We start from the raw sequence: 19,118 nt of genomic DNA on the forward strand, positions 1-19,118 counted from the left end.
TTTCACTGCCGATTATGTATTATATAACATATAATGTAGAATTTTACTGATAATCCGTATATAGTTTTTAGTGTTTTCGGTCGGCATTGATTGTATCATCAGATCAGCATAGACCAATATGAGAAGTTACCGAGGAACAAGATAAGATAGAGATAGAGATCTACAGAGATCTCATCAAATGATAATCTACTAGGAAGCCCATCTAAATTAACTCATATAGAAATGAAAATGGTTCGAGTTTATCGTTGATTTATTTTATTTCTTTAAAATTACTGTACACTTTCGACCATATAATTATCAGAACAATACAACTTTTTTACTAAAATACACGATACAAATTTCATTTTGCAGAAAAAACAGCTGATTAGCAGAACATAGTTAAAAATAGGAATTGACTATACTCCACGTCGCATCGTTCTTATAAAACTTTGATTGATGTAATTATTGTCTTATTGCATATTTCAAATGTAATTTATACTAAAGCTGCGCAAATAAAAGGATAGTTGTCTATTTAACGGTCATCACATTCATCGTCAGATGTAAATGCGTCTATTAGATTTCTTAAACTCTGCTCGTCCAAATAGTTAATTATCGTGTCAGCTATGAGAGGAAATATTTTATAATCCAATCTCATAATCCTGACGATGTGAATAGCTTCAGATTTGAGCGAGGCAATCTGACTGGCTTTTACTAAGCGTTTTTTTAGTACGACTCTAAAATAGTAGGAGATAAAGGTATTGTTTATGCAAGCTTGAACATTGGAGACGAATCCGTCGAAGCGCATGTAACACTGGAACTTGGGCTCGGTGACGGTCAACAGGTCGAAGAGGTCCAAAGTGTCGTGGACCTTGCCGATGAGATGCTGCTTGCTGCGCTCAAAGTAGTTTCTGAATCGATCTTTGGACTCGATTCTGGTGAGAAAGGGCTCGGGCACGGGCGTGCCTTTCAATTGCTGGAAGGCAAGGTGCGCCAGTACAATCTGCATTGCCCAGTAGTTGCACTCCTGCGAAAGCAAGCCGAAGATTGTCGGGCGGCCGTCGTTCGTGTCGTAGAGTGGGTTCGCGCCGTATTCCAGAAGCGTGCAAACGCAGCGCCTGCGCTCGTCGTCGCTGCCGGACGACTTCTCCAGGGCGTAAAACAGCGCCGTGTGACCTTTAAGATTGACGAACTCCGTGTTGGCGCCCTGCTCGAGCAGAAAGTCGAGCGCGAGCACGTTGCCGACGTTCGCCGCGTGCATCAAGGGCGTCACCCCCGAGGAGTTGCACACGTTCGGGTCCAAGCCATAGCCGCGCATCTGGTCGATCACTCTCGGGTTTTTGTTTCTCGCCAGGAAGTGCAGCGCGTTATTCAGCTTTTGATCGGTAATTTCGAGATCGAAGCCGTGCTGCAGCAGCATCTCCATCCCCCTGCTATCGCAGTACTTGAGCAGGCTCTCAAAATCGCTCAGCTTCTCCAATATTTCCAACTTTTGCGCGAGGAGCATCCTCAGAATCCTGTACCTGTCCTCCATCCTGTCCTGGTTGCAGTCGTACACGCAGGACAGCGGCGTTTTGTCGTGGTTGTCTCTGGCATTTTCGAACGAGCCGAACCTGAGCAGGTACCTGACGTTGGCTACGTCGACGTTCCTCACGGCCACGTGCAGCGGGGTCGCGCCGTTGAAGCCCGCCTTGGTCATGAGCTGGATGTTGTAACCGCGCCTAAAGGCGAATCTGGTCACCTCCACGTCTCGCACCTCGATAATACGGTGCAGAGACCAGTCAGCCTCGGCGAGTCTTGCGGCGATCTTCTCTTTGATGTCGAAGCAGTCATCCTTGACTTTCTGTATGAAAAGCTTGAGAATGCTGGTGCTCGTCAAGCGCTGGCCGACGAAATGGAGCGCGCTTCGGCCGCGGCTGTTGCGCAGATAAATGTCGGCGCCGGCGTCGATCAGCATTTTCGTTTTGTCGTAGGATCGACATTTGAGAACCGTCAGTATCGGCAGCTCTCCGAATTCCTCCTCCGTGTTGAGACAGCCCGACTCTTTCAGTCTGTTTACGTACTCTTGAAACAATTTCGGATTTCTGATCGACAGCACTTCGATATTCGGCCCCCTCGGAACGCCCTGCAATTCGGTCCTCGCTTAATTCAATGTCACGACCTTCATTGGACTTCTCTCGCCCACCCAACAACTACTTTATGCCGTACTTACCGGCTCGTTCAGGAAGAAAGTATTGCTGGACATATTTTTTTACAGTTCAAGTTTTGAATCTATGATACGGTCAAGCGAACGATGTCGTCAGATCGATATTTGCCATTCCACTCGAGTTCACATGTGTACATTGATTCTATATCTTCAAAAATTAGCAATTCAAAAATTCCATTGGATCACATCAAGTACGAACTAAGAATTCATATTAATGCTTGCCTCAGAAGTCCAACTGAGAATATATAGGAGGTAAAATACCGAGCCACGGCCAGGCTACAGTACTGAGTTTTCGCGGACTTGAATCAAGAGACGACACGAACGTAGGTATGAAAATTATACTGAAAGCTGGCTAAATTCACGCCATCTATCAATGAAAATTCGATGTTACTCGTATCAATTAACGGTTGGAGAAATTTATATTATTTTATTTTCTATATATCATCTGTTATATGCACAATAGGCTATTTCCTCCAGAGTATAATTTAATAAATTGTAGTAGGCTGAGTCATTTTGCAATATTGCGAACAATGTATATAAGTATAACAATTAATGCATGATAGTCCTGCAGAGAATGAGCCAGCATTGATTAAGCTTGTAACAATAATTTTTTCTTTCGATACTGTCGCCGATGCATTTTTCACATGGCGTCCATTTTAGCATCGCAACTTCTAATAACGACCACACTGTACTACTATTACCAAAATTAGCAGAAACTCTCGGCATTCAACTGCTCGATAACCCCGAAATTCTCTTACTCCCGAGATTGTATTACGCGCAAGTGATCAACAATAGTATTAGCTTATAAGTCAACTGCGGATGATTCGAGGCCGTGTCGCAGTTCTATTGGCTCTTAGTTTTTTTTGTCGTAATTGAACGATTACCAAGTTTCAATTTTGCCTGAATTTTGACTCTATCCGCTTGTTAAAATTTCGATACTTCAAAACGAATTTATCTCGTTATGTGACCCTCAACTTTTCTCTCATTTTCCGCCGTGTCAAAAATATTGTGGATTGGACAATTTCCGTCGCTAACAGTTTCTCGTCTAAGTCAAAGTGACTTTTCAATTACTTCCCACTTCAGAACTGCGTCGATAATTGCTGAAAATAGCGACATTCTGTGACTGAACGCAAATTAAAGCATTGAATCAAAGCTGATAGATTTGATAAATTAACGGTTTCGATATTAGACCCTTCGTCTAGCTGTACAGTGCAAGCATCAACGATGTATTCACCTTCCACTTTTACAACGCAATAGCTCAATGACACTTGGATTTGTATTTACTTCTAAGACGTTTATATTGCAGCATCAGATTTGCTATTAGTTTATTTCCAAGTGTCAATTTCACGTTGTTTAGGATGATGTTATTATCAAATTCAATTCAATGAATAACGATCGTACATACAATTGAGCGCATAAGCGACAACTTTACATTTTCGACGTCAACAGAAAATAATGTATTGTCTGTAGTACGATGATGCCACGTTGATCCGTTTTATCAATAGAGCGTTTACTATCTATTATCGTTTTAGTGACATCTACATTTCTTAGCAGAACAGTATGTTAAAGAGACCATCCATATTGGAATATTTCGAATACTTAATAACACAATAAATACTGATTTTTTCGATTCAGCTGCTACGCGCAAATCAAGTATTGATTGATAACATTATGTAATTTTTTTTCGGTATAATAAATATTACTTTATCAATTTTGTACTACTTTTTTTATGAAATAAACAGATTGACGGTTTATGGATTGAACTTTGAGCAGAAACATAAAGTTTCCTTCTATTTAATTTTTTCCGTGTCATTTACTGTATCGCGACCTATATTTATCGTTACCTGTAAACGTTGTCATTAAAAGTGACTCAGATATTTTTACAAAAGGCATTCTGGTAGATTCGAGTTTCAACTCATCAAGCGAAAAAGTCTATCATCACCAGTCACGCTTTGCCCACCACCCTACCACTTCCAGTAATTGCACTCTTCGTGCGAGGGCGCCTTGGCTTACCCTGCGTATTTTTAATTTGTCAAATACCAATGAGGCATTTTTGACAATGAGAAGATGGACTACTATTCGAAATTAATCTCCGACATGGACCTCGAGGTGTATTAGCTTGGAAACAAAAATGAAATGTGCTACGTCGTAATAGTCATGTTACCGAACCAATATTTTACTCATTAAACTAGCGTATTTCAATTTATTTCTACATTAAATAATTACGTTTAATTACAATTTCTTCTCAGATTTACTATATTATAGAATTAAAAAGACGAATGGGCCTGAAGGATTTTAATAAATGATGTCGAAACGTTGAATTTCTTTTTTTCAAATTTTTTTTATTTTTCATATTAGTTGAGCACTTGCATCTTGATCTTAAAAATTTGTTAGAACGATATACGGCAATCGTCCTCTTTTATAGATCAAGCAAGTTAAGACTCACATTCATTTTATAATTTTTTTTCATCAATTTTCTTAACATTTTCTCCCTTGACATTGTCCTCACGGTCAAGAAAATCTCATGAGATCTTGCCAAATTGATTATGATACTAATTGAAAAATTTACTTTATATTAAGATTTGTGATGACTATACAAATCAAGGACTAAAGGAAGAGAAAAATGTTACTACGTGATAGTCTATATTTATCGTTACTTTTTTTTGTTTCTTATAAGTTGTAGAGCTCAACGATCACAGATACACACAATCTAATCTCACATATGTCATATACAGGGGGGGGGGGGGGGAGTCGTATCGTCACACTTGCAAACCAGTTGAAATGAAAAACCTACGGAGAAGCTCGCTAAATTTCCCTTGAGTAATACAAAAGTTAAGAGAACTTTGAGATTTTCGATTTAGCATCATAAGAAAATTTCACACAAATTTTTTTTTCAAAGATATATTTTAGTTGAAAAATAGTTGAATAATTTTTATAGGTTTCGCTTATAGCTAAAAAATTGTTTTAATTTTTAATAATGAAGCACTTGGTTGAAATATTTTCATAAGAGTGCGTAGCAATTGATACAAATTTAATTATAAGATTCAGGATCGGATACCAGTATTACAATTTTTTTATAATCTATTGTAGTTTTTTGTGATATATATATATATTGCAGATTTTTGAATAATTAGTTGTTAATGTATTGTGATTGACAAAAACACATAAGTTGGGCGTTGATTAAGATGATATAGACGAAACGATACTATTAAGTACATATTCATCGTTATTAGGTTGGCTTTTTTTTGATAAATGTTGACTATAATACTGGCAAGTGCAGCGCTATATCGCAGTGTTTATGTCGACAATTAATATATTGTAAGATTATTCGATAAATGAGACATGTTTTTTTCGTTTATATACGGATAATACATGCGCATATTCACTTTATACTAGTGCATACACGTACGTTTTGGTACGGTTGAATAATTGTTCTTGCAATGCAAAACGGAAAAATTGTTCAACGTTCTATTTCGAAAACCATAGGATGCAGATTTAAAAGAATGCTTTACGTTCCCACATTAATTTTTTTTAGTCAAAACCTTATTGAATGTAGATCTCTCCTATTGCACTTCCTCGTTAAAAACTTAGCGCCTCTTTAAGGACGCTCATTGAACACGTTTCATTGCGAAATATCTCAGTCAAAACCAATAAATGAATCAGGATGAAAATCTCACTCTTTACAAATAATAAAAATACATAAATAATATTTTTATGTAAAAAAATCTTACTAAATGCTATTTGAAGTACTTAAAAATTATGCTAACAATTGTTCTGCTGACAATTGTATTTCTCTTAAAAAATAAATACTTTTCGATAATAAAAAAGGACTACGAATAAAACACTGATGAAAGCAACAGTAAACCATAATTTGCCTAACTAAAACTCACTACACCCAGAAAACTATCTTATAAAATATCAGTCTATACATTGAATTAGAATAATACAATTTTCAATAATCCCAAAACAAATCAAAATTTCCACACGTCGGAATAAAAATTACCTCACAATAAAAATAAGAATATTTTCTGGGTGCAAAAAATGACACTCATTTAGTTTTAAAAGAGATCAAAATAAGAAAAACAATTTTCAAGAAATTGCTCATTTTCATCCAAATCCATCATTGAGCGACTGAGTTTCTTGCACAGATCGCCCCGGACGAAAGCAAGAATGGGAACATCAAATTCGCCATCTTTACGCGAAATTGCTAATCGTCCAACACTCGCACTCATACAAAAAAAAAAGAAAGGAGCACGGAGAGATAAATCTAGAGCAAAACGAAGTTCAGGCGGACTTATGTCCGCGCTACAGTTTACTTTTTTTCCTCTTTATGCACCCGTTTCCACATACAATGTCCCTTATCAGCGATTAGGGATTATCGCACACGCACACACCTCTGGACCGCATTTTATGTAGAAAAATTACAAATGAATAAATGAGAGCTCGAAGAATTTGCCTCAGAATTGCTATCACCGTTTTTGAAAATACAGCTAAGGTAAATGTTTTTTCATGTTTTTGAGCGCGTGAGAGTCAAAGTTAGTGCATGTTTCAGTTATGTTTCGTTATTTCGTCAAAAGGCTCTCACTCACTAGTGATTCTAAATGAGTGAATTATGGAGCTGTAACAATATAATTATAATAAATTCTTTCGTTATTGTACGTTTTGCTTATCTTTATCATATAATATATAGTTTATATGTGATGAATTTCATCAAAATAATAAGTTCAATACTTTCGATAACATTTACTTCTAACGTAAATATACATTGTATCATAGATAATACAAGATCTTCACTTTGCAATGGTCAATAATCGACAAAAAATGTATTAAATTCTTTAAAACAAGAAATATAATTTTTTTTATAATTACATAATGACGTCTTAATTACAAAGTAATTATGAAGTAAGACGAATTTGGCAAGTTCGAATGAAATAGCGCTAACTTAAGAAAAAAGAGTTTCATTTGTAACTTGTTAAATTGCCCACATCAAGAAAAATAATCTCCTAATTAAAATTACTTAAGTATCTTAATATTCCACCGTATACCAGCGAAATTTTTAGAAGAATATATTCATTTTTTTGTATACCTAAAAAGGTTCCTAAATATAATCAAGAGGTCAGTCATTGCCTCGAGACAATCTGCTTGTAATATACATAGTCGCGTATTATTTCCAAAATTATACATGATTATATGTAATTTTTTTCTTTATTTCGTCTTATTTTACAATAGTAGCCGAAAGTTGTGCACTTTGTGATTCCGTCAATAAATGAATTCATTCATGATAAGAGATTATTTTTCTTAAAAGATAAAGTATACCTCTTTATTCCCAAAATAGTTCCTAAAATGAAGGATAAAACAAGGTACAAGACCTTATCACATGGCTACCTTATTGAAGGTGTACGTCTTTTCCTATAGTGATCTTTTCGTATTTTGCAATAATTGTCTGCATCATTGACTCTGAATAGCCGCTCAAACGTGCATTGACAGCAAACGTGTTATATGATTTAAAAGCGAGTCCATTACTTAACAGTTTTATGCTAATTTGATTCATTCGAAAGAGATTCCAATTTATGTTTCAGTATAAGATTAGATTGATTGTAATTGAAAGACAGGAGCAGTGAACAGCGCTATCAAAATTTAGACAAATTAAAAAATGAACTTTGATTGTCTAAAATACCTATTAGTTTGTTAAAATTATACACTAAATGGAAAAAATTCATTGTTTGGCAATAACGAAGACATAAATGTATGATAATAACATAATCCCCAACAAAATTTCACTATCAGTGCACGCGCGGAGGAAAAGCTCATCAATCTTTCTTTTTTTTCAGCATCAGCAATTCTCGAGGCCAACTCTCCTAAAAGCTCTCTCCTGCTCTAAGTCTCTGTGTCCGAGTCGACGGTTTATCGACGCGCGAATGAATGAACGAACGAACGAGATGACGATTAATGAGACTGGTGATAATGAACGAACGTCGCGTTTGATTCGGAGTTTGTTGTCGCATTTGCTGGATGCCTCTCACCGTGGATCTTCACGCTCTTGATCCACGGCTCATCATTCTCACCAACAGAACACCGACAGCTCGTTGCCGTGCTCACTTGTGTGCCTCCACGCCGTCACTGCTTGTGTTTTCAACTGGAACGAACAATAATACAGGTTTTTTTGTAACAAAAAGTGTATTGAGATATTTTTAAGATTTTTTGTTGTTGCTGCATCATGAAATATTTTTATATTGAATTGATTGAAGATATTCTTCGTGCATGTTCGCAAGCACGCTGTAAATATATACAAGTAGTTGGATTTTTAGACGTACTTCGAAAAATTGTCACGTATCGCGCCAATAAATGCCATTCAGTGTTCCAATATTTACTTTCGAAGCAGAGACAAAGCAACCTAAAAATATGTGTATTCCTGTTTACCACCGACTTCGTTTAAAAATCCCCTCCCTCTGATGAAAATTCAAGCCTCCATTATTTTCAGTCACGCTCGCAAAAAAAAAAACAATCTCTCGCATTTTCAAATCCATCTTCCTTTCGAAAAAAAAACCTCATTACGGTATGCTCTCTCGACGGAAGAAAAAGAAAGTAAACCCGAAAAAGTAAAGCACAAAAGGAAAAGTGAGACAGCGTCGGTGAAAGCTTTCTGTCTCTCTCCTCTCTCCACTCTCGAAAAAGCTCACACGTGACAAAGAAGACGCATCAAGATGGCAGTGACCGGGGCGTGGCGTGAAAATCGAGGGTGTGTATGGGAGAGAAGAAGAGAGAGAGAAAAAATCGTCCGACCATTCAAGGCAAGCGCTGTTTTCGGTACGTGTATATATATATATATATGCGTGTGTGTGTGTGTGTTTGCACGCGCGTGTGTGTATATGACCGTATTGGAGGAGAAAGAGAAGAGAGGAACCGTACGAGCGATCGTACTATCAGTTGTACTCTAGCCGCCGATACACTCCAGGGACACGCGCGACATGCTTCTCTTATTTGTTTTTTTTTCTCGCTCTTTCTCCCTCTCTTCTAAACTTCGCTCGGGTTACTCGGCTAATGGACAAAGGCAATGGAATCGAGGATAGTCCGAGTACTAATTGAGGTCGATGGCGCAGGGATAGAACAGGATATTGGAGTGCATCCGCCGGTTCGATCATTACAATTTTACTCAAGATCTATGTTATTATATACAATACTCGAAGGATTTGATTTTGATTCTAGGAGTGATGATCTCCTTTGTTCTGCGCTTTGAACGGCTGCAGGAGTGATGATTGCTTAAAAGCTTTACAAAGTAAACAATTCATAAAGCTATTTTCGTAATAACTAAATAGAAGCACTCGAAAAGCCAGAATTGTATTTTCCAATAATTCTCGGAAAAAAGACAAAAAAGTAATTTGAAGCGATTAAAGGTAGCCTCGTTAGCCGCAATAAATAAGGTTATATAAGGAGGAATTGTCGAGAGAGAGAGAGAGGAATATAATGTTGAGGCGGTTTGTCGACGTCACTGAGCAAACTTCAACGTGGCCTGGATAGCTGAGAAAATCGATTTTCGTTCGCTTCGATAGGTCGGTCAAGTCATGGGATTGGCGCGCCGAGGCAAAGCCGAGCGGGAATAGCCAAAGCGAAAGACAGCGGCGCGAAGTAGGCGAGCAAAGAGCCACGTACCTGCTGCATTTTCTCGAAGTCGAGGCAGGGCCTAGGTGGTCGGTGGCGCTTCCTCGGACTGCAGGCGCTGACAACGTCGACGTCGGCGAGGTCCTGCGCAATGTGCGCACGATGCGGATGCGGATGATGCGAATGCTCGTAGTGCGAGTGAGGCCTCGGCCGCGAGCGCGGTCTGTGGTGGTAGGCCGGCCTGTGCAGGTGGTGCAGGTGCTCGCTGGCACTGCTGCTGCTCGGGACGATACACGGCGGCGAGGAGGAGAAGGCCGCCGACGCGTGGAACAGCTTGGGCGGCGGCGACAGCGAGCGCACCGGCCGGTAGGCGTCCTGCGGCGGCGAGCTGCGGAACTGCACCGGCTGCGATATCGCGCTTCCGCTGCGACTGTAGCAGAGGCCCTGTATCTGCCGTGCACACATGCGATCACTTAGCTTCCGCGGTACTTTATGCTTGGAGCGTGGACGTTGCCGAGAGTCAATGGGAGCGAGCGAGAAACCGGGTCCCGCGTCCGGAACGTCGGCACGTAGCAACGCTCCCGCGAGGCCTGCTTCGACCGTCCTCCGAGGTAAGGAGCGCAGGCAAGTATCGGAAGGACCGCTGCGTGGAAGCAGTTGCTCGACACCCCGGACGCGATTGGCAAGGCGAGTCGCTGACTACCTACCTCTTCGTCGCTGGATCCAGAAGCTTCCCTGCCGGTCCTACTAGCCGGCGCCGAATAGGCGGTGGTCCCGCTTGCTTCTCCGTCGTCGTCGCGCTGCCTGACTTGGGTGCAGCTGCTGCTTCCGCTGTTGGCCTCCGACCACTTCCTCTTCTCGGGCACGGCGCTCGGCCTCACCGGCAGCGGCGTGACCGTCGCCACGGCCTCGTCGTCCTTCGGCCCGTTGATCACCTCCAGCTCCTCCTCGGAGCTGTGCTGATCGCCGCTGTGCTCGAGCCTCAGCAGGAAGTCGTAAGACGGCGCTGGCTCGATCGGCGGTGTCTCGGTGCTGCTGCAGCCGCTGCTGCTGTTGAAGCCGAACGGCGTGGCTGTTGTCGAGGGTGGCGACGCGCCTAGGTCTGCGTCCAATGGTACTGCGCTGTCGCGAGCAGCTCGGCCCTCTTCCAGACTGTCCATTGCTGCGGAAACACATCGGTGACTTTTTTTTTCTTTATCGCCTAGGGACGACGCTCGCAAGTGTCGAGCGCTGAACAAATCGCCACTTCGATCAAGTGCTGGGAAATTGCATTTCATGACAGTCGTGCCGTAACTCATACGCGGGTACGAGGAAGTTACGCGAAGTTAAAGCGCTTTGCACGTCGTTTGCCAACGTATAATTAGCGCGCGCGCCTCTATTTTTAGAAGATCGCGCGAGTACGCATTCACAAGCGAGTCGCGCAAATATAGCCGAGGAGTATCTTGACCTTTGCCGTTTGCCGTGACTACGCCCCCGCACTTAATATGCACCAGGTGACTAATTTTTTCTCCTCGAAGCTCGCGGGGCCGCAGATCGAAAAACCAACTGCTCTCCTCTGTTGGTCCGAGATCGACGGACATGCATCCTGTCGAGAGTCGACAGACCGCGGCAGTACGAAGCCGCGACTCGCGGAATTGCCCTCTTTGGCGCTTGTACAGCGGTGGCTAATAGAGCTTTACAGAGCTTTTCCGCGGACGTGAGCTTCGATCGATCGACGCGCGCTCGCCCGAAGGATCGGTCGGCGAAAGCGAGAGAACAAAAGGGGGCGGCGACGCGCCTTCTCGAGGGCCTATAATGAAAATTAACAAGTGCAATTGAAGCGCAGCCTTGCGAGGCTTTCGGCGCGCAATCAATAACGCCGCTGCGGCGCTGTGCGTCACATAAAAACAATTTAAAAAGAATAAAAAATTTCTTTTTTAACGTGCGAGCGTATTTAGCGACGCACGAATGCAAATGAGAACGTCGCGCGGTAAAATATCGCCTCGGGAATTGAAAAGACAACGTATGAATTTTCATTATTTACTCGCCGGCTAACAAGGCTCGAACCCAAGCCTCGTCGACGAATTAAAAATCTAAATAATAGGTCAAAGTATAATGGGCTGCTCTACCTCTCTCCACTTTGCGTCCGCCCGATCAATTTCGGGCGTGGATAACGAACGCGAGGTCTCGAAGCAACGACGCGGAAGAACGAGAAGCGTATCTTCGGCCGACGTCGTCGCCGTTGGCGTCGCGCGGGTGAAGATTCCTCGTCATTCGCCACCGTCTCGAACGACACGCGGAAGAATCAAAATAAAAGAGAGCCCATGGACGGCGGCTGATCGAGCTGCAATATGATAAATAGGCGGTGGCTCGCGTTGATCGACGCAAAGATTTTCAACAAAACAGTCATATTTCTCGTCTTTCTCAATTCGTATCTGGTCGACGAACAAAAGCAAAGCTTGAAATAATCCCTCCGTTGGCTAGCAGCAGTCGTTTGCTCTTGGCTACGCAAGGAAATGTCATTTCACGTTTGGGAAATGCACTCTCGCGCGTGCTGCAATCTCGTAGCCAACGACGAGGCACTTGTGGTCGTTGACGGAAATAAAATATGATCCGATTGCCGAAACGGAAAGAGACGCTCGAGCGATGATCGACGAGTTAGCCGCGAGATGAGAAAATAACGAGGCACGACGATGCGCTCGCGATTTTAAATAATTAAGTAGATTTGCCAAGGCGGAGATAACGGAGAGGGGAAGGGCAGACGGTGAAAGAATCAAGCGTGCAGACTGTACGACGACAGGTAGAGGCGTGTACATATCTACGCGCGAAGAGACATGCGAGCAGAGAGAGACGAGGAGGACAAAGCATCAGCCTTCCTCAAATTATGGCTTAACATTTATTAGGATTAATTTAATTGCGCGTGAGCGGTGGAAATATTAATTCGACTGTCGAGTCGGAGAAAAGAAGAAAAAAAATTGGCGTCGCGTGCCAGTGACATCCAGGGGGGAATCCAGGTTTGGGTTACACACCTGCCGGGATGTTGTCTGCCCCTCGACAAACTTTCGCCACGCGCGAGGGTTTTTCTTGCGCAATGCAAAAAACGATCCGGCATCGCGACTGATCCCCTCGTAATCGAGGTAGAATGGAAAAACGAGAAAAAAAATAGAAGACTCGACTTTGACCGCGTGCATCAATCCCCCTCCCCCCTCCCAACTTTCGGGGAGAAAGAAAAAAAAGAAAATTGAAAATCCCAACGACGCGCGAGCCGATAGCCATTTTTTTTCTCGCTGCCTTTTAAAAACTCGCCGCGCTCTTCACAAAGCTTTCGAGGGTGCTAAGAATGACGGAAAGGGGTGTGCTGGAGCATTGATTTTTTGTTCTGGCCTTGCGTCCGTATCCACATCAACGTACACCCGAGAAGATGTATGCGCGTTTCGCTGCTCGAATCTCGATGGTCCGCCTTCAATTGATACGAGCAATATCCCTCGACAAAGAAAAGAAAACGAATTTGACTTTTCAGTCGAGGGACGTGTGCATAAGCTCGGCGAAGTGCGGCAGACCGTGAACTTGAGGTTGCCGAGCGAGAGGCAGCGGAGGTGCTCCGACAAGAGTCGTTGGACGCACGTGTCGCGCGGATTGATAAACGCGCCGGGCGGGCGACTCATTAATGATTTATTCGCGCGCACGCACGCGGCCGAGGCGGAAGAAGAGGCCGCGAAACGACATCGCCGATCGATATCGGAACGATCGCGCGAGAAAGAAACGGGGCTGATCTGAAAAATTAATCTGCATCCCCGATGCCGCTCTCGCGTCGACATTAAAAATAACAACTCTCGACGTCTGCCCTGCAAATTGGATTACATGCATTATTCATGAAATTCCGTCGGTCGCTCGCTTGCCCTCCCTTTCGCAGCCGCCTGCAGTAAGATCAATTCGAGCCGCAGATTAGTCACGAAATATTATATTATTGGCCCTGCAACCGCCAAACGTCTCCGCTTCGATCGGCTGCGCTGCTTCTTATTTTCTCAATTTACATGCATTTGAAATTAGCTCGCACGATGCGAGAGAAGGTATTCATAGGGACACCTCGGTATTCTTGGACGAGAGTCGTTCTTCGCCAAGGAAGGACATTTTTATTTATTCGACTTGTCGTATTAGAAAAATCGCATCGAGAGATTTATTGGTGTGCACTGCGAGGAAAATCAGGTTGCAGTGCATAACTTTGAACGGGACTAACCTTTGTCTTTACCGACAGTCAACTGAATTAAGATTTTGCGTAATAAATAAATAACGAATGACCTATGAAATACGAAAAAAGGAAGTACAATCCATTCCGTGCCGCACGATATTAAATAAGTACCCTCGAAAATACTGAATAATGGACTAAATTGTTTTTTTAAAACAAATATATACTACCAATCGAATACAAATCTACTGGTAAACTGATTAGATAACACATGCAAAATCGTAATCAAATAAAATTACATTTAAGCTCTCCAATAGTCCACGTGACTTGTGACGTTTATAGCGCTCAAAATTGATTTTTTCGTTGTAGTTTATGCAAATAACTTATACAGTAGGTTTATATACAAAACTTTTATAGCCTATGCGATTACATCGATGATCGCATAACTATACGACATAGTGGGGACTGAGTTCTGTTCAAAATTTATGCCAGAAGATTGAAGATTACGCGCGAAAGACTGTGTGTGTGTGTGTGTGTGTGTGTGCGTGCGTGTGTGTGCGTGTGTGTGCGCGCGTGTGTGTGTGTGCGCGCGCGCGTGTGTGAGAAAGAGAAAGATAAATTAGCCACAAATTGAAACATAATTTAGAAAGAACATCGAGAACTTTTCTTCAGAGCCGTGCTCGTGCGAGCATTTTCTCAACTTTCGTGACGTATTATTAATAACGCTATAACTTTAGTTTTAACAGTGACTTGCTTTGCATAGATAACGTTGAAAAAAAGAACAGTATTTTTTCTTTTAACCACAAGTCGCTAATTTATTATGCACATATTATCATTTTTAATGACGGCAAGCTCGCCTGCAGCCTTCGAAATTGCGAAAAATGGAGAGAAAAAATTATGGTAATTTAAAAAGTGAGTCGGGTCAAATGTCGTCAACCTGAATTTTCTAATTGAATTTTTGCAACGACAACGGCTCGATGTCACGAGGAGAACGCCCTGTAAGACTCGATGCAACGAGTTTTCTTTTCTTTTCGGCCGGTTCTAAACTTACCGGTAGAAAGCTCATCAGCGACGTCACCTCCATTTTGGAATTCATCGTCCGACTCGGTGCCAGAGTCGTGATCATCATCCGCCTGGAAAATCAAAGCGATTTTGTTACTAAAATTACTCTCCACGTCAATTTCAAAGCGAACTCATTTTTCGAAATTTTTACCGCCCCGACGTGAGAAATTGTTTTGTAAATAACAGATAAGCCTCGAAAGTAGGGAGCTACTCGTTCCTGGTCTTACAATTCACTTTTACTGGATTTTCACATTGATTTGAAACATTAATAAATCAAGTTATATTATGTCTTGTAAATCCAAGATTAGATTGAGAGATTGTCTCAGAATCTTCGCGACGCTTTTAACTCGGTAAATTTTGATCGAACGACAGTTTGAAAATAATTCTTGCACTGACAATGGCTACAGTTTAATATCTCCCTGTTCAAGTATTCAATTAAACACACTCAAGAAGGAAAATTATTGCATTAAAAACATGGCTTCTTGGCAATGCCGCACGTAACTCATCTCGGTCAATATAGTCACGAAAGTATTCCTGAATATTTCATCAATCATCAAAATATTTTGGAACTTCAAAGATACAAACAGTACTCGAAGATATATACGTGCCATTCAACAAAATACATGCACAGAGAGAGAGACACGTGTTTGCGCAAGTTATTTCCTCTGTCTCGTTATCTCGCGCTCTGAAAATAACGATCGGCGTCGTATACGCATATCTGTTTAATTTTGAATGAACTCGCGTCTTACCTATACACGCACGTGTCCCCCCCCACCTCCGAACAAATACATGTAAACTTACTCAAGTATCTAACACGTAAAACAAAGGAACACAAGCCGGTGTGTAATATTGCGATATACACCTTGTCTGGATGGAGTTCCTCGTTGAGCGAATGAGTCCTGAGTTTGTGCGTGAGGAATTTAAGAATACGTGACGATGATCCGGATGAAGACGAGGTGGACGCCGCCGCTGCATCCTGCTCGTCCATATCTGCCGCCTTCTCCTCTCTCTACCTATCTCCTTCCTCTCGCGTCCATTCACATCCTCGAATCATCTCTACTACGCCATCATTCTCCTCGTTAGCGTCGTCACCATCGCCATCCTCGCCACCACCGCCAGCAACGACGCTTCTAGCACCGCTGTTGCTGCTACTGAAACGGTAGATGCACTTTCACTGAACCGAACCGACAGAGAGGTTATGTATGCTCTCCTTGTCGTCGCAGTCGTGTCCTGCGCGAAAGATTTTCGACGGCGCGGTGGCTCAAAACACGGACGTACATATACATACACACGCTTTATATAGGCGAGTGCTATGTATACGCAACAGAATGAAGTGAGACAGAGACAGCTCCAATTGCACGGCCCTCTCTCTCTCTCCCCTTCTCATTCAACGTGCTATCCGCTCTACTCCCAGTAAAACTCTTTCATGAGCAACGACCGAAGTATATGCGCGCGAAGTATGACCGCCTGCCCGTCTGACTATTCCTCTACTCTAGCGTTGTCACCACCACCGGCTTTCGTGTTTTATGGAGGGGAAAAAGGACGATGGAGGATTTTCGGTGAGAATAAGGAAGAGAGAGTCAGAGTCGATAATCCCCCTACCACTGACGATCTGTTGCTTTGAACGTGAACAATTTTTAAATGTTTTTAATCGAAAATTAATGTTATTAACACAATGTGATTATTGATAAAGGTCATTGTAGTGTGGCAAAGAGAATGATCAGAAAATCTAGACATTGATGAATGGTTGTTGAACTCTTCGATTTCGCCAAATTTGTTTGTCATTCAAGCACTGTCTGAAGGCTGCAATTTACACCGGCACGCGTCTTTGTACGATTTCCATCCTGTGAAACGTTAAACCTCGCAGGATAAACATTTGTCTCACATGTGGGCGCGTTGTGTTGCGAAAAATCTTGATAGAATCTCATACGTGACTGCGGTGAAAAAGAAACTTGCGATATATATAAACGTGAATAATTCCTGTATGATACCTGATCACGCACAGTAAGTGTAATCATATACTTGGCTTTCCATTATCATCGTCGACAATCTGTGTTTTGCGCGCCCCCAACCGCTCGCGAAACAGAAGTTGCGCAAATCAGCCGTAGAACGGAGTCAGAATTTAATCGTTCGTGTTCGCATAATGGTACATAGCTTGGCGCGCGACTTAACGTTGAATGGTTCCACCAGCCGTGAGTACAACAAACGTATACGCACAGGAGCGAACGATGCCTCCACCACCTTATTTCGCGAATACTCTCTCACACTCTCGCGTGCGCATTACCCCCACCATAACATCCAGCAGATAAGAGAGCGTGTACACATTGGCGATAGCCACCGATGTGCTGCGCCGATGCCTCCCTCTCCTCCTCGTCTTTCTGTCTGTTTACTATTTTTCCGTCGGATTTTCAGAATTTCCCCCTTCACAGACTCCGAGTATTAAGGTATTGAATAGCGCACTGTTAGCCCATGATGTGCTTCTTTTCTTTCTTGCCTGCTCGTTCTCTCTCCCTTCGTGCAAGCGTTGTGCAGTTCCTCCTCTTTTTTCCCCCGGAGGATTTACGAGAGACTCGAAGCTTTCTTTCTCTCTCCCTGCAGGCTGTGGGAATTTAACCGTTCAAGAGGGAGAAAGAGCGAGCTACGCGCGAGGGACGCGGAAATTGGGATTCCGAGTTAGTTTTCACGCTTATTTAGCTTCCCAGTTGAAAACCTATAAATACGTGGAAAGATATTTAGCTTGATGAAACCGTAGTCCGTTTTTACGTTCTTAGAAGTGTAAAGTGACAGCTCAAAGGTGTCTCAAGCAAAAACATCAATGATTTACGCGAGGTATCGATTGAAATTTTTTCCAATTGCGTTTTAATGCCAACGAATACGAACATTATTTTCTAATGCTGAAACATGTACCGATTGATTTTCAAAATGCTTTACAAAGTTTCTGAAACTTGCTCAAACCAGCTTATTTCTGTATTACTTTGAACATTTAATATGTCTATATCTTACAGCATCCGAAGTACATAATCCTAACAACGGCGAATTACCTTGTCAAAAGCTTTTCACGATATAACCTACAAATGATCTTTATTCTTTAAAAAAAAAAAATTTGGAGCACAATCTCACTCAACTCCCATAAATAACAATGAACCCCCTTCAAAAAAAAAAATTGCACTCGTCTTTTTCGTCAAGGTCTCCGTTGCCCGGGGGGTCATAAAGAGCATATCGACAGAAAATAAAGGGAAACTCGCGAGGTATCCCTCCATTGATTTCGTCGACATATAACACGAAACCCGGGCGCCTTGTTGAGAGAGGGAGAGAGAGAGAGAGAGAGAGAGAGAGAGAGAGCGAGAGAGAGAGAGGAGAGAGAGAGATCGGGCTCTGCGTTGCGCGGGGCAGGAAAAGCTTTTACTACATTTACTACTACTAGAGTACTACGGCGCGCGCCGCTCAATGGGCGCACGTACGTGTGTCTCTTTGTTCGCCTCTTGCCCAGGACAAAGGAAAAAGAGAGAGGGGGGCGAGAGAGCGAGAGATAGAGAGAGAGAGAGAGAGAGAGAGAGAGAGAGAGAGAGAGAAGAAAGCTCTTTACTAATAACGACGACGACAACGACGACGCTGATGAATAAACTTCTATATCTTCCTTCTGCAGCACACCACACGCACTGGTTTGCAACTTCACCGAACGTGCGATGTATATCTGCTCTCGGAAGAGTTTAAAGCTGGGAGAGAGAGCGACGTGACTGCAGCCAGTGTATGCGGCGCGCACTAGGATGCTGCACACTCTCGACTGCTGCTATCTCTCCTCGCGTACACGCGCGACTCGCAGCGGCGAGAGCAGAGTAAAGCGAAGATGTCGGTCGCGTACGGGCAATGGCGCTCCACCACACATACGCGCGCATGCATCGCTTTACACACGTATACGGAGTCTGTAGTGAGGGAGGGTTACGCAAGTGTGTGCGGGAGAGAGAGGGAGAGAGAAAGAGAGAGCGCGCGCGAGCGAGCGAGCGCCAGTTAATTTTTTTGCGACGCTTGCGTACTACGACTCCCCACGTGTTTTATACTCGAGCGTACGCGACGAGCTTCCCAAGTGTGAGTGCGTGCATGCTCTCTTTC

General features: G+C 42.8%; 2 protein-coding genes across 4 annotated transcripts; both read right to left on the bottom strand.

The window, feature by feature from the left end:
* Nucleotides 1-238: 238 nt before the first annotated feature.
* On the bottom strand, nucleotides 239-2,856 carry LOC131670030 (ankyrin-3-like). The gene is made up of 2 exons (XM_058945331.1): nucleotides 2,189-2,856; nucleotides 239-2,101 (listed from the first exon to the last, which is right to left on the bottom strand). The coding sequence occupies exons 1-2, from the start codon at nucleotides 2,219-2,221 to the stop codon at nucleotides 512-514; spliced, it is 1,623 nt and encodes a 540-aa protein (XP_058801314.1). The 5' UTR covers nucleotides 2,222-2,856; the 3' UTR covers nucleotides 239-511.
* A 1,656-nt stretch (nucleotides 2,857-4,512) lies between these two features.
* On the bottom strand, nucleotides 4,513-18,901 carry LOC131670033 (homeobox protein slou). 3 transcript variants are annotated; one of them, XM_058945340.1, is made up of 6 exons: nucleotides 18,595-18,901; nucleotides 15,871-16,156; nucleotides 14,998-15,079; nucleotides 10,489-10,943; nucleotides 9,833-10,231; nucleotides 4,513-8,318 (listed from the first exon to the last, which is right to left on the bottom strand). In XM_058945340.1, the coding sequence occupies exons 2-6, from the start codon at nucleotides 15,994-15,996 to the stop codon at nucleotides 8,244-8,246; spliced, it is 1,137 nt and encodes a 378-aa protein (XP_058801323.1). In that variant the 5' UTR covers nucleotides 15,997-16,156; nucleotides 18,595-18,901; the 3' UTR covers nucleotides 4,513-8,243. The 3 variants fall into 3 exon arrangements, with proteins under 3 accessions (XP_058801323.1, XP_058801321.1, XP_058801322.1); XM_058945338.1 differs by having other exon boundaries at nucleotides 15,871-16,159; XM_058945339.1 differs by lacking the exon at nucleotides 18,595-18,901 and having other exon boundaries at nucleotides 15,871-18,550.
* Nucleotides 18,902-19,118: the final 217 nt, after the last annotated feature.

Source organism: Phymastichus coffea, unplaced genomic scaffold (assembly GCF_024137745.1).
Source record: "Phymastichus coffea isolate CEN01 unplaced genomic scaffold, Cenicafe_Pcof_1.1 PCOF00099, whole genome shotgun sequence".
NCBI classification, from domain to species: domain Eukaryota; kingdom Metazoa; phylum Arthropoda; class Insecta; order Hymenoptera; family Eulophidae; genus Phymastichus; species Phymastichus coffea.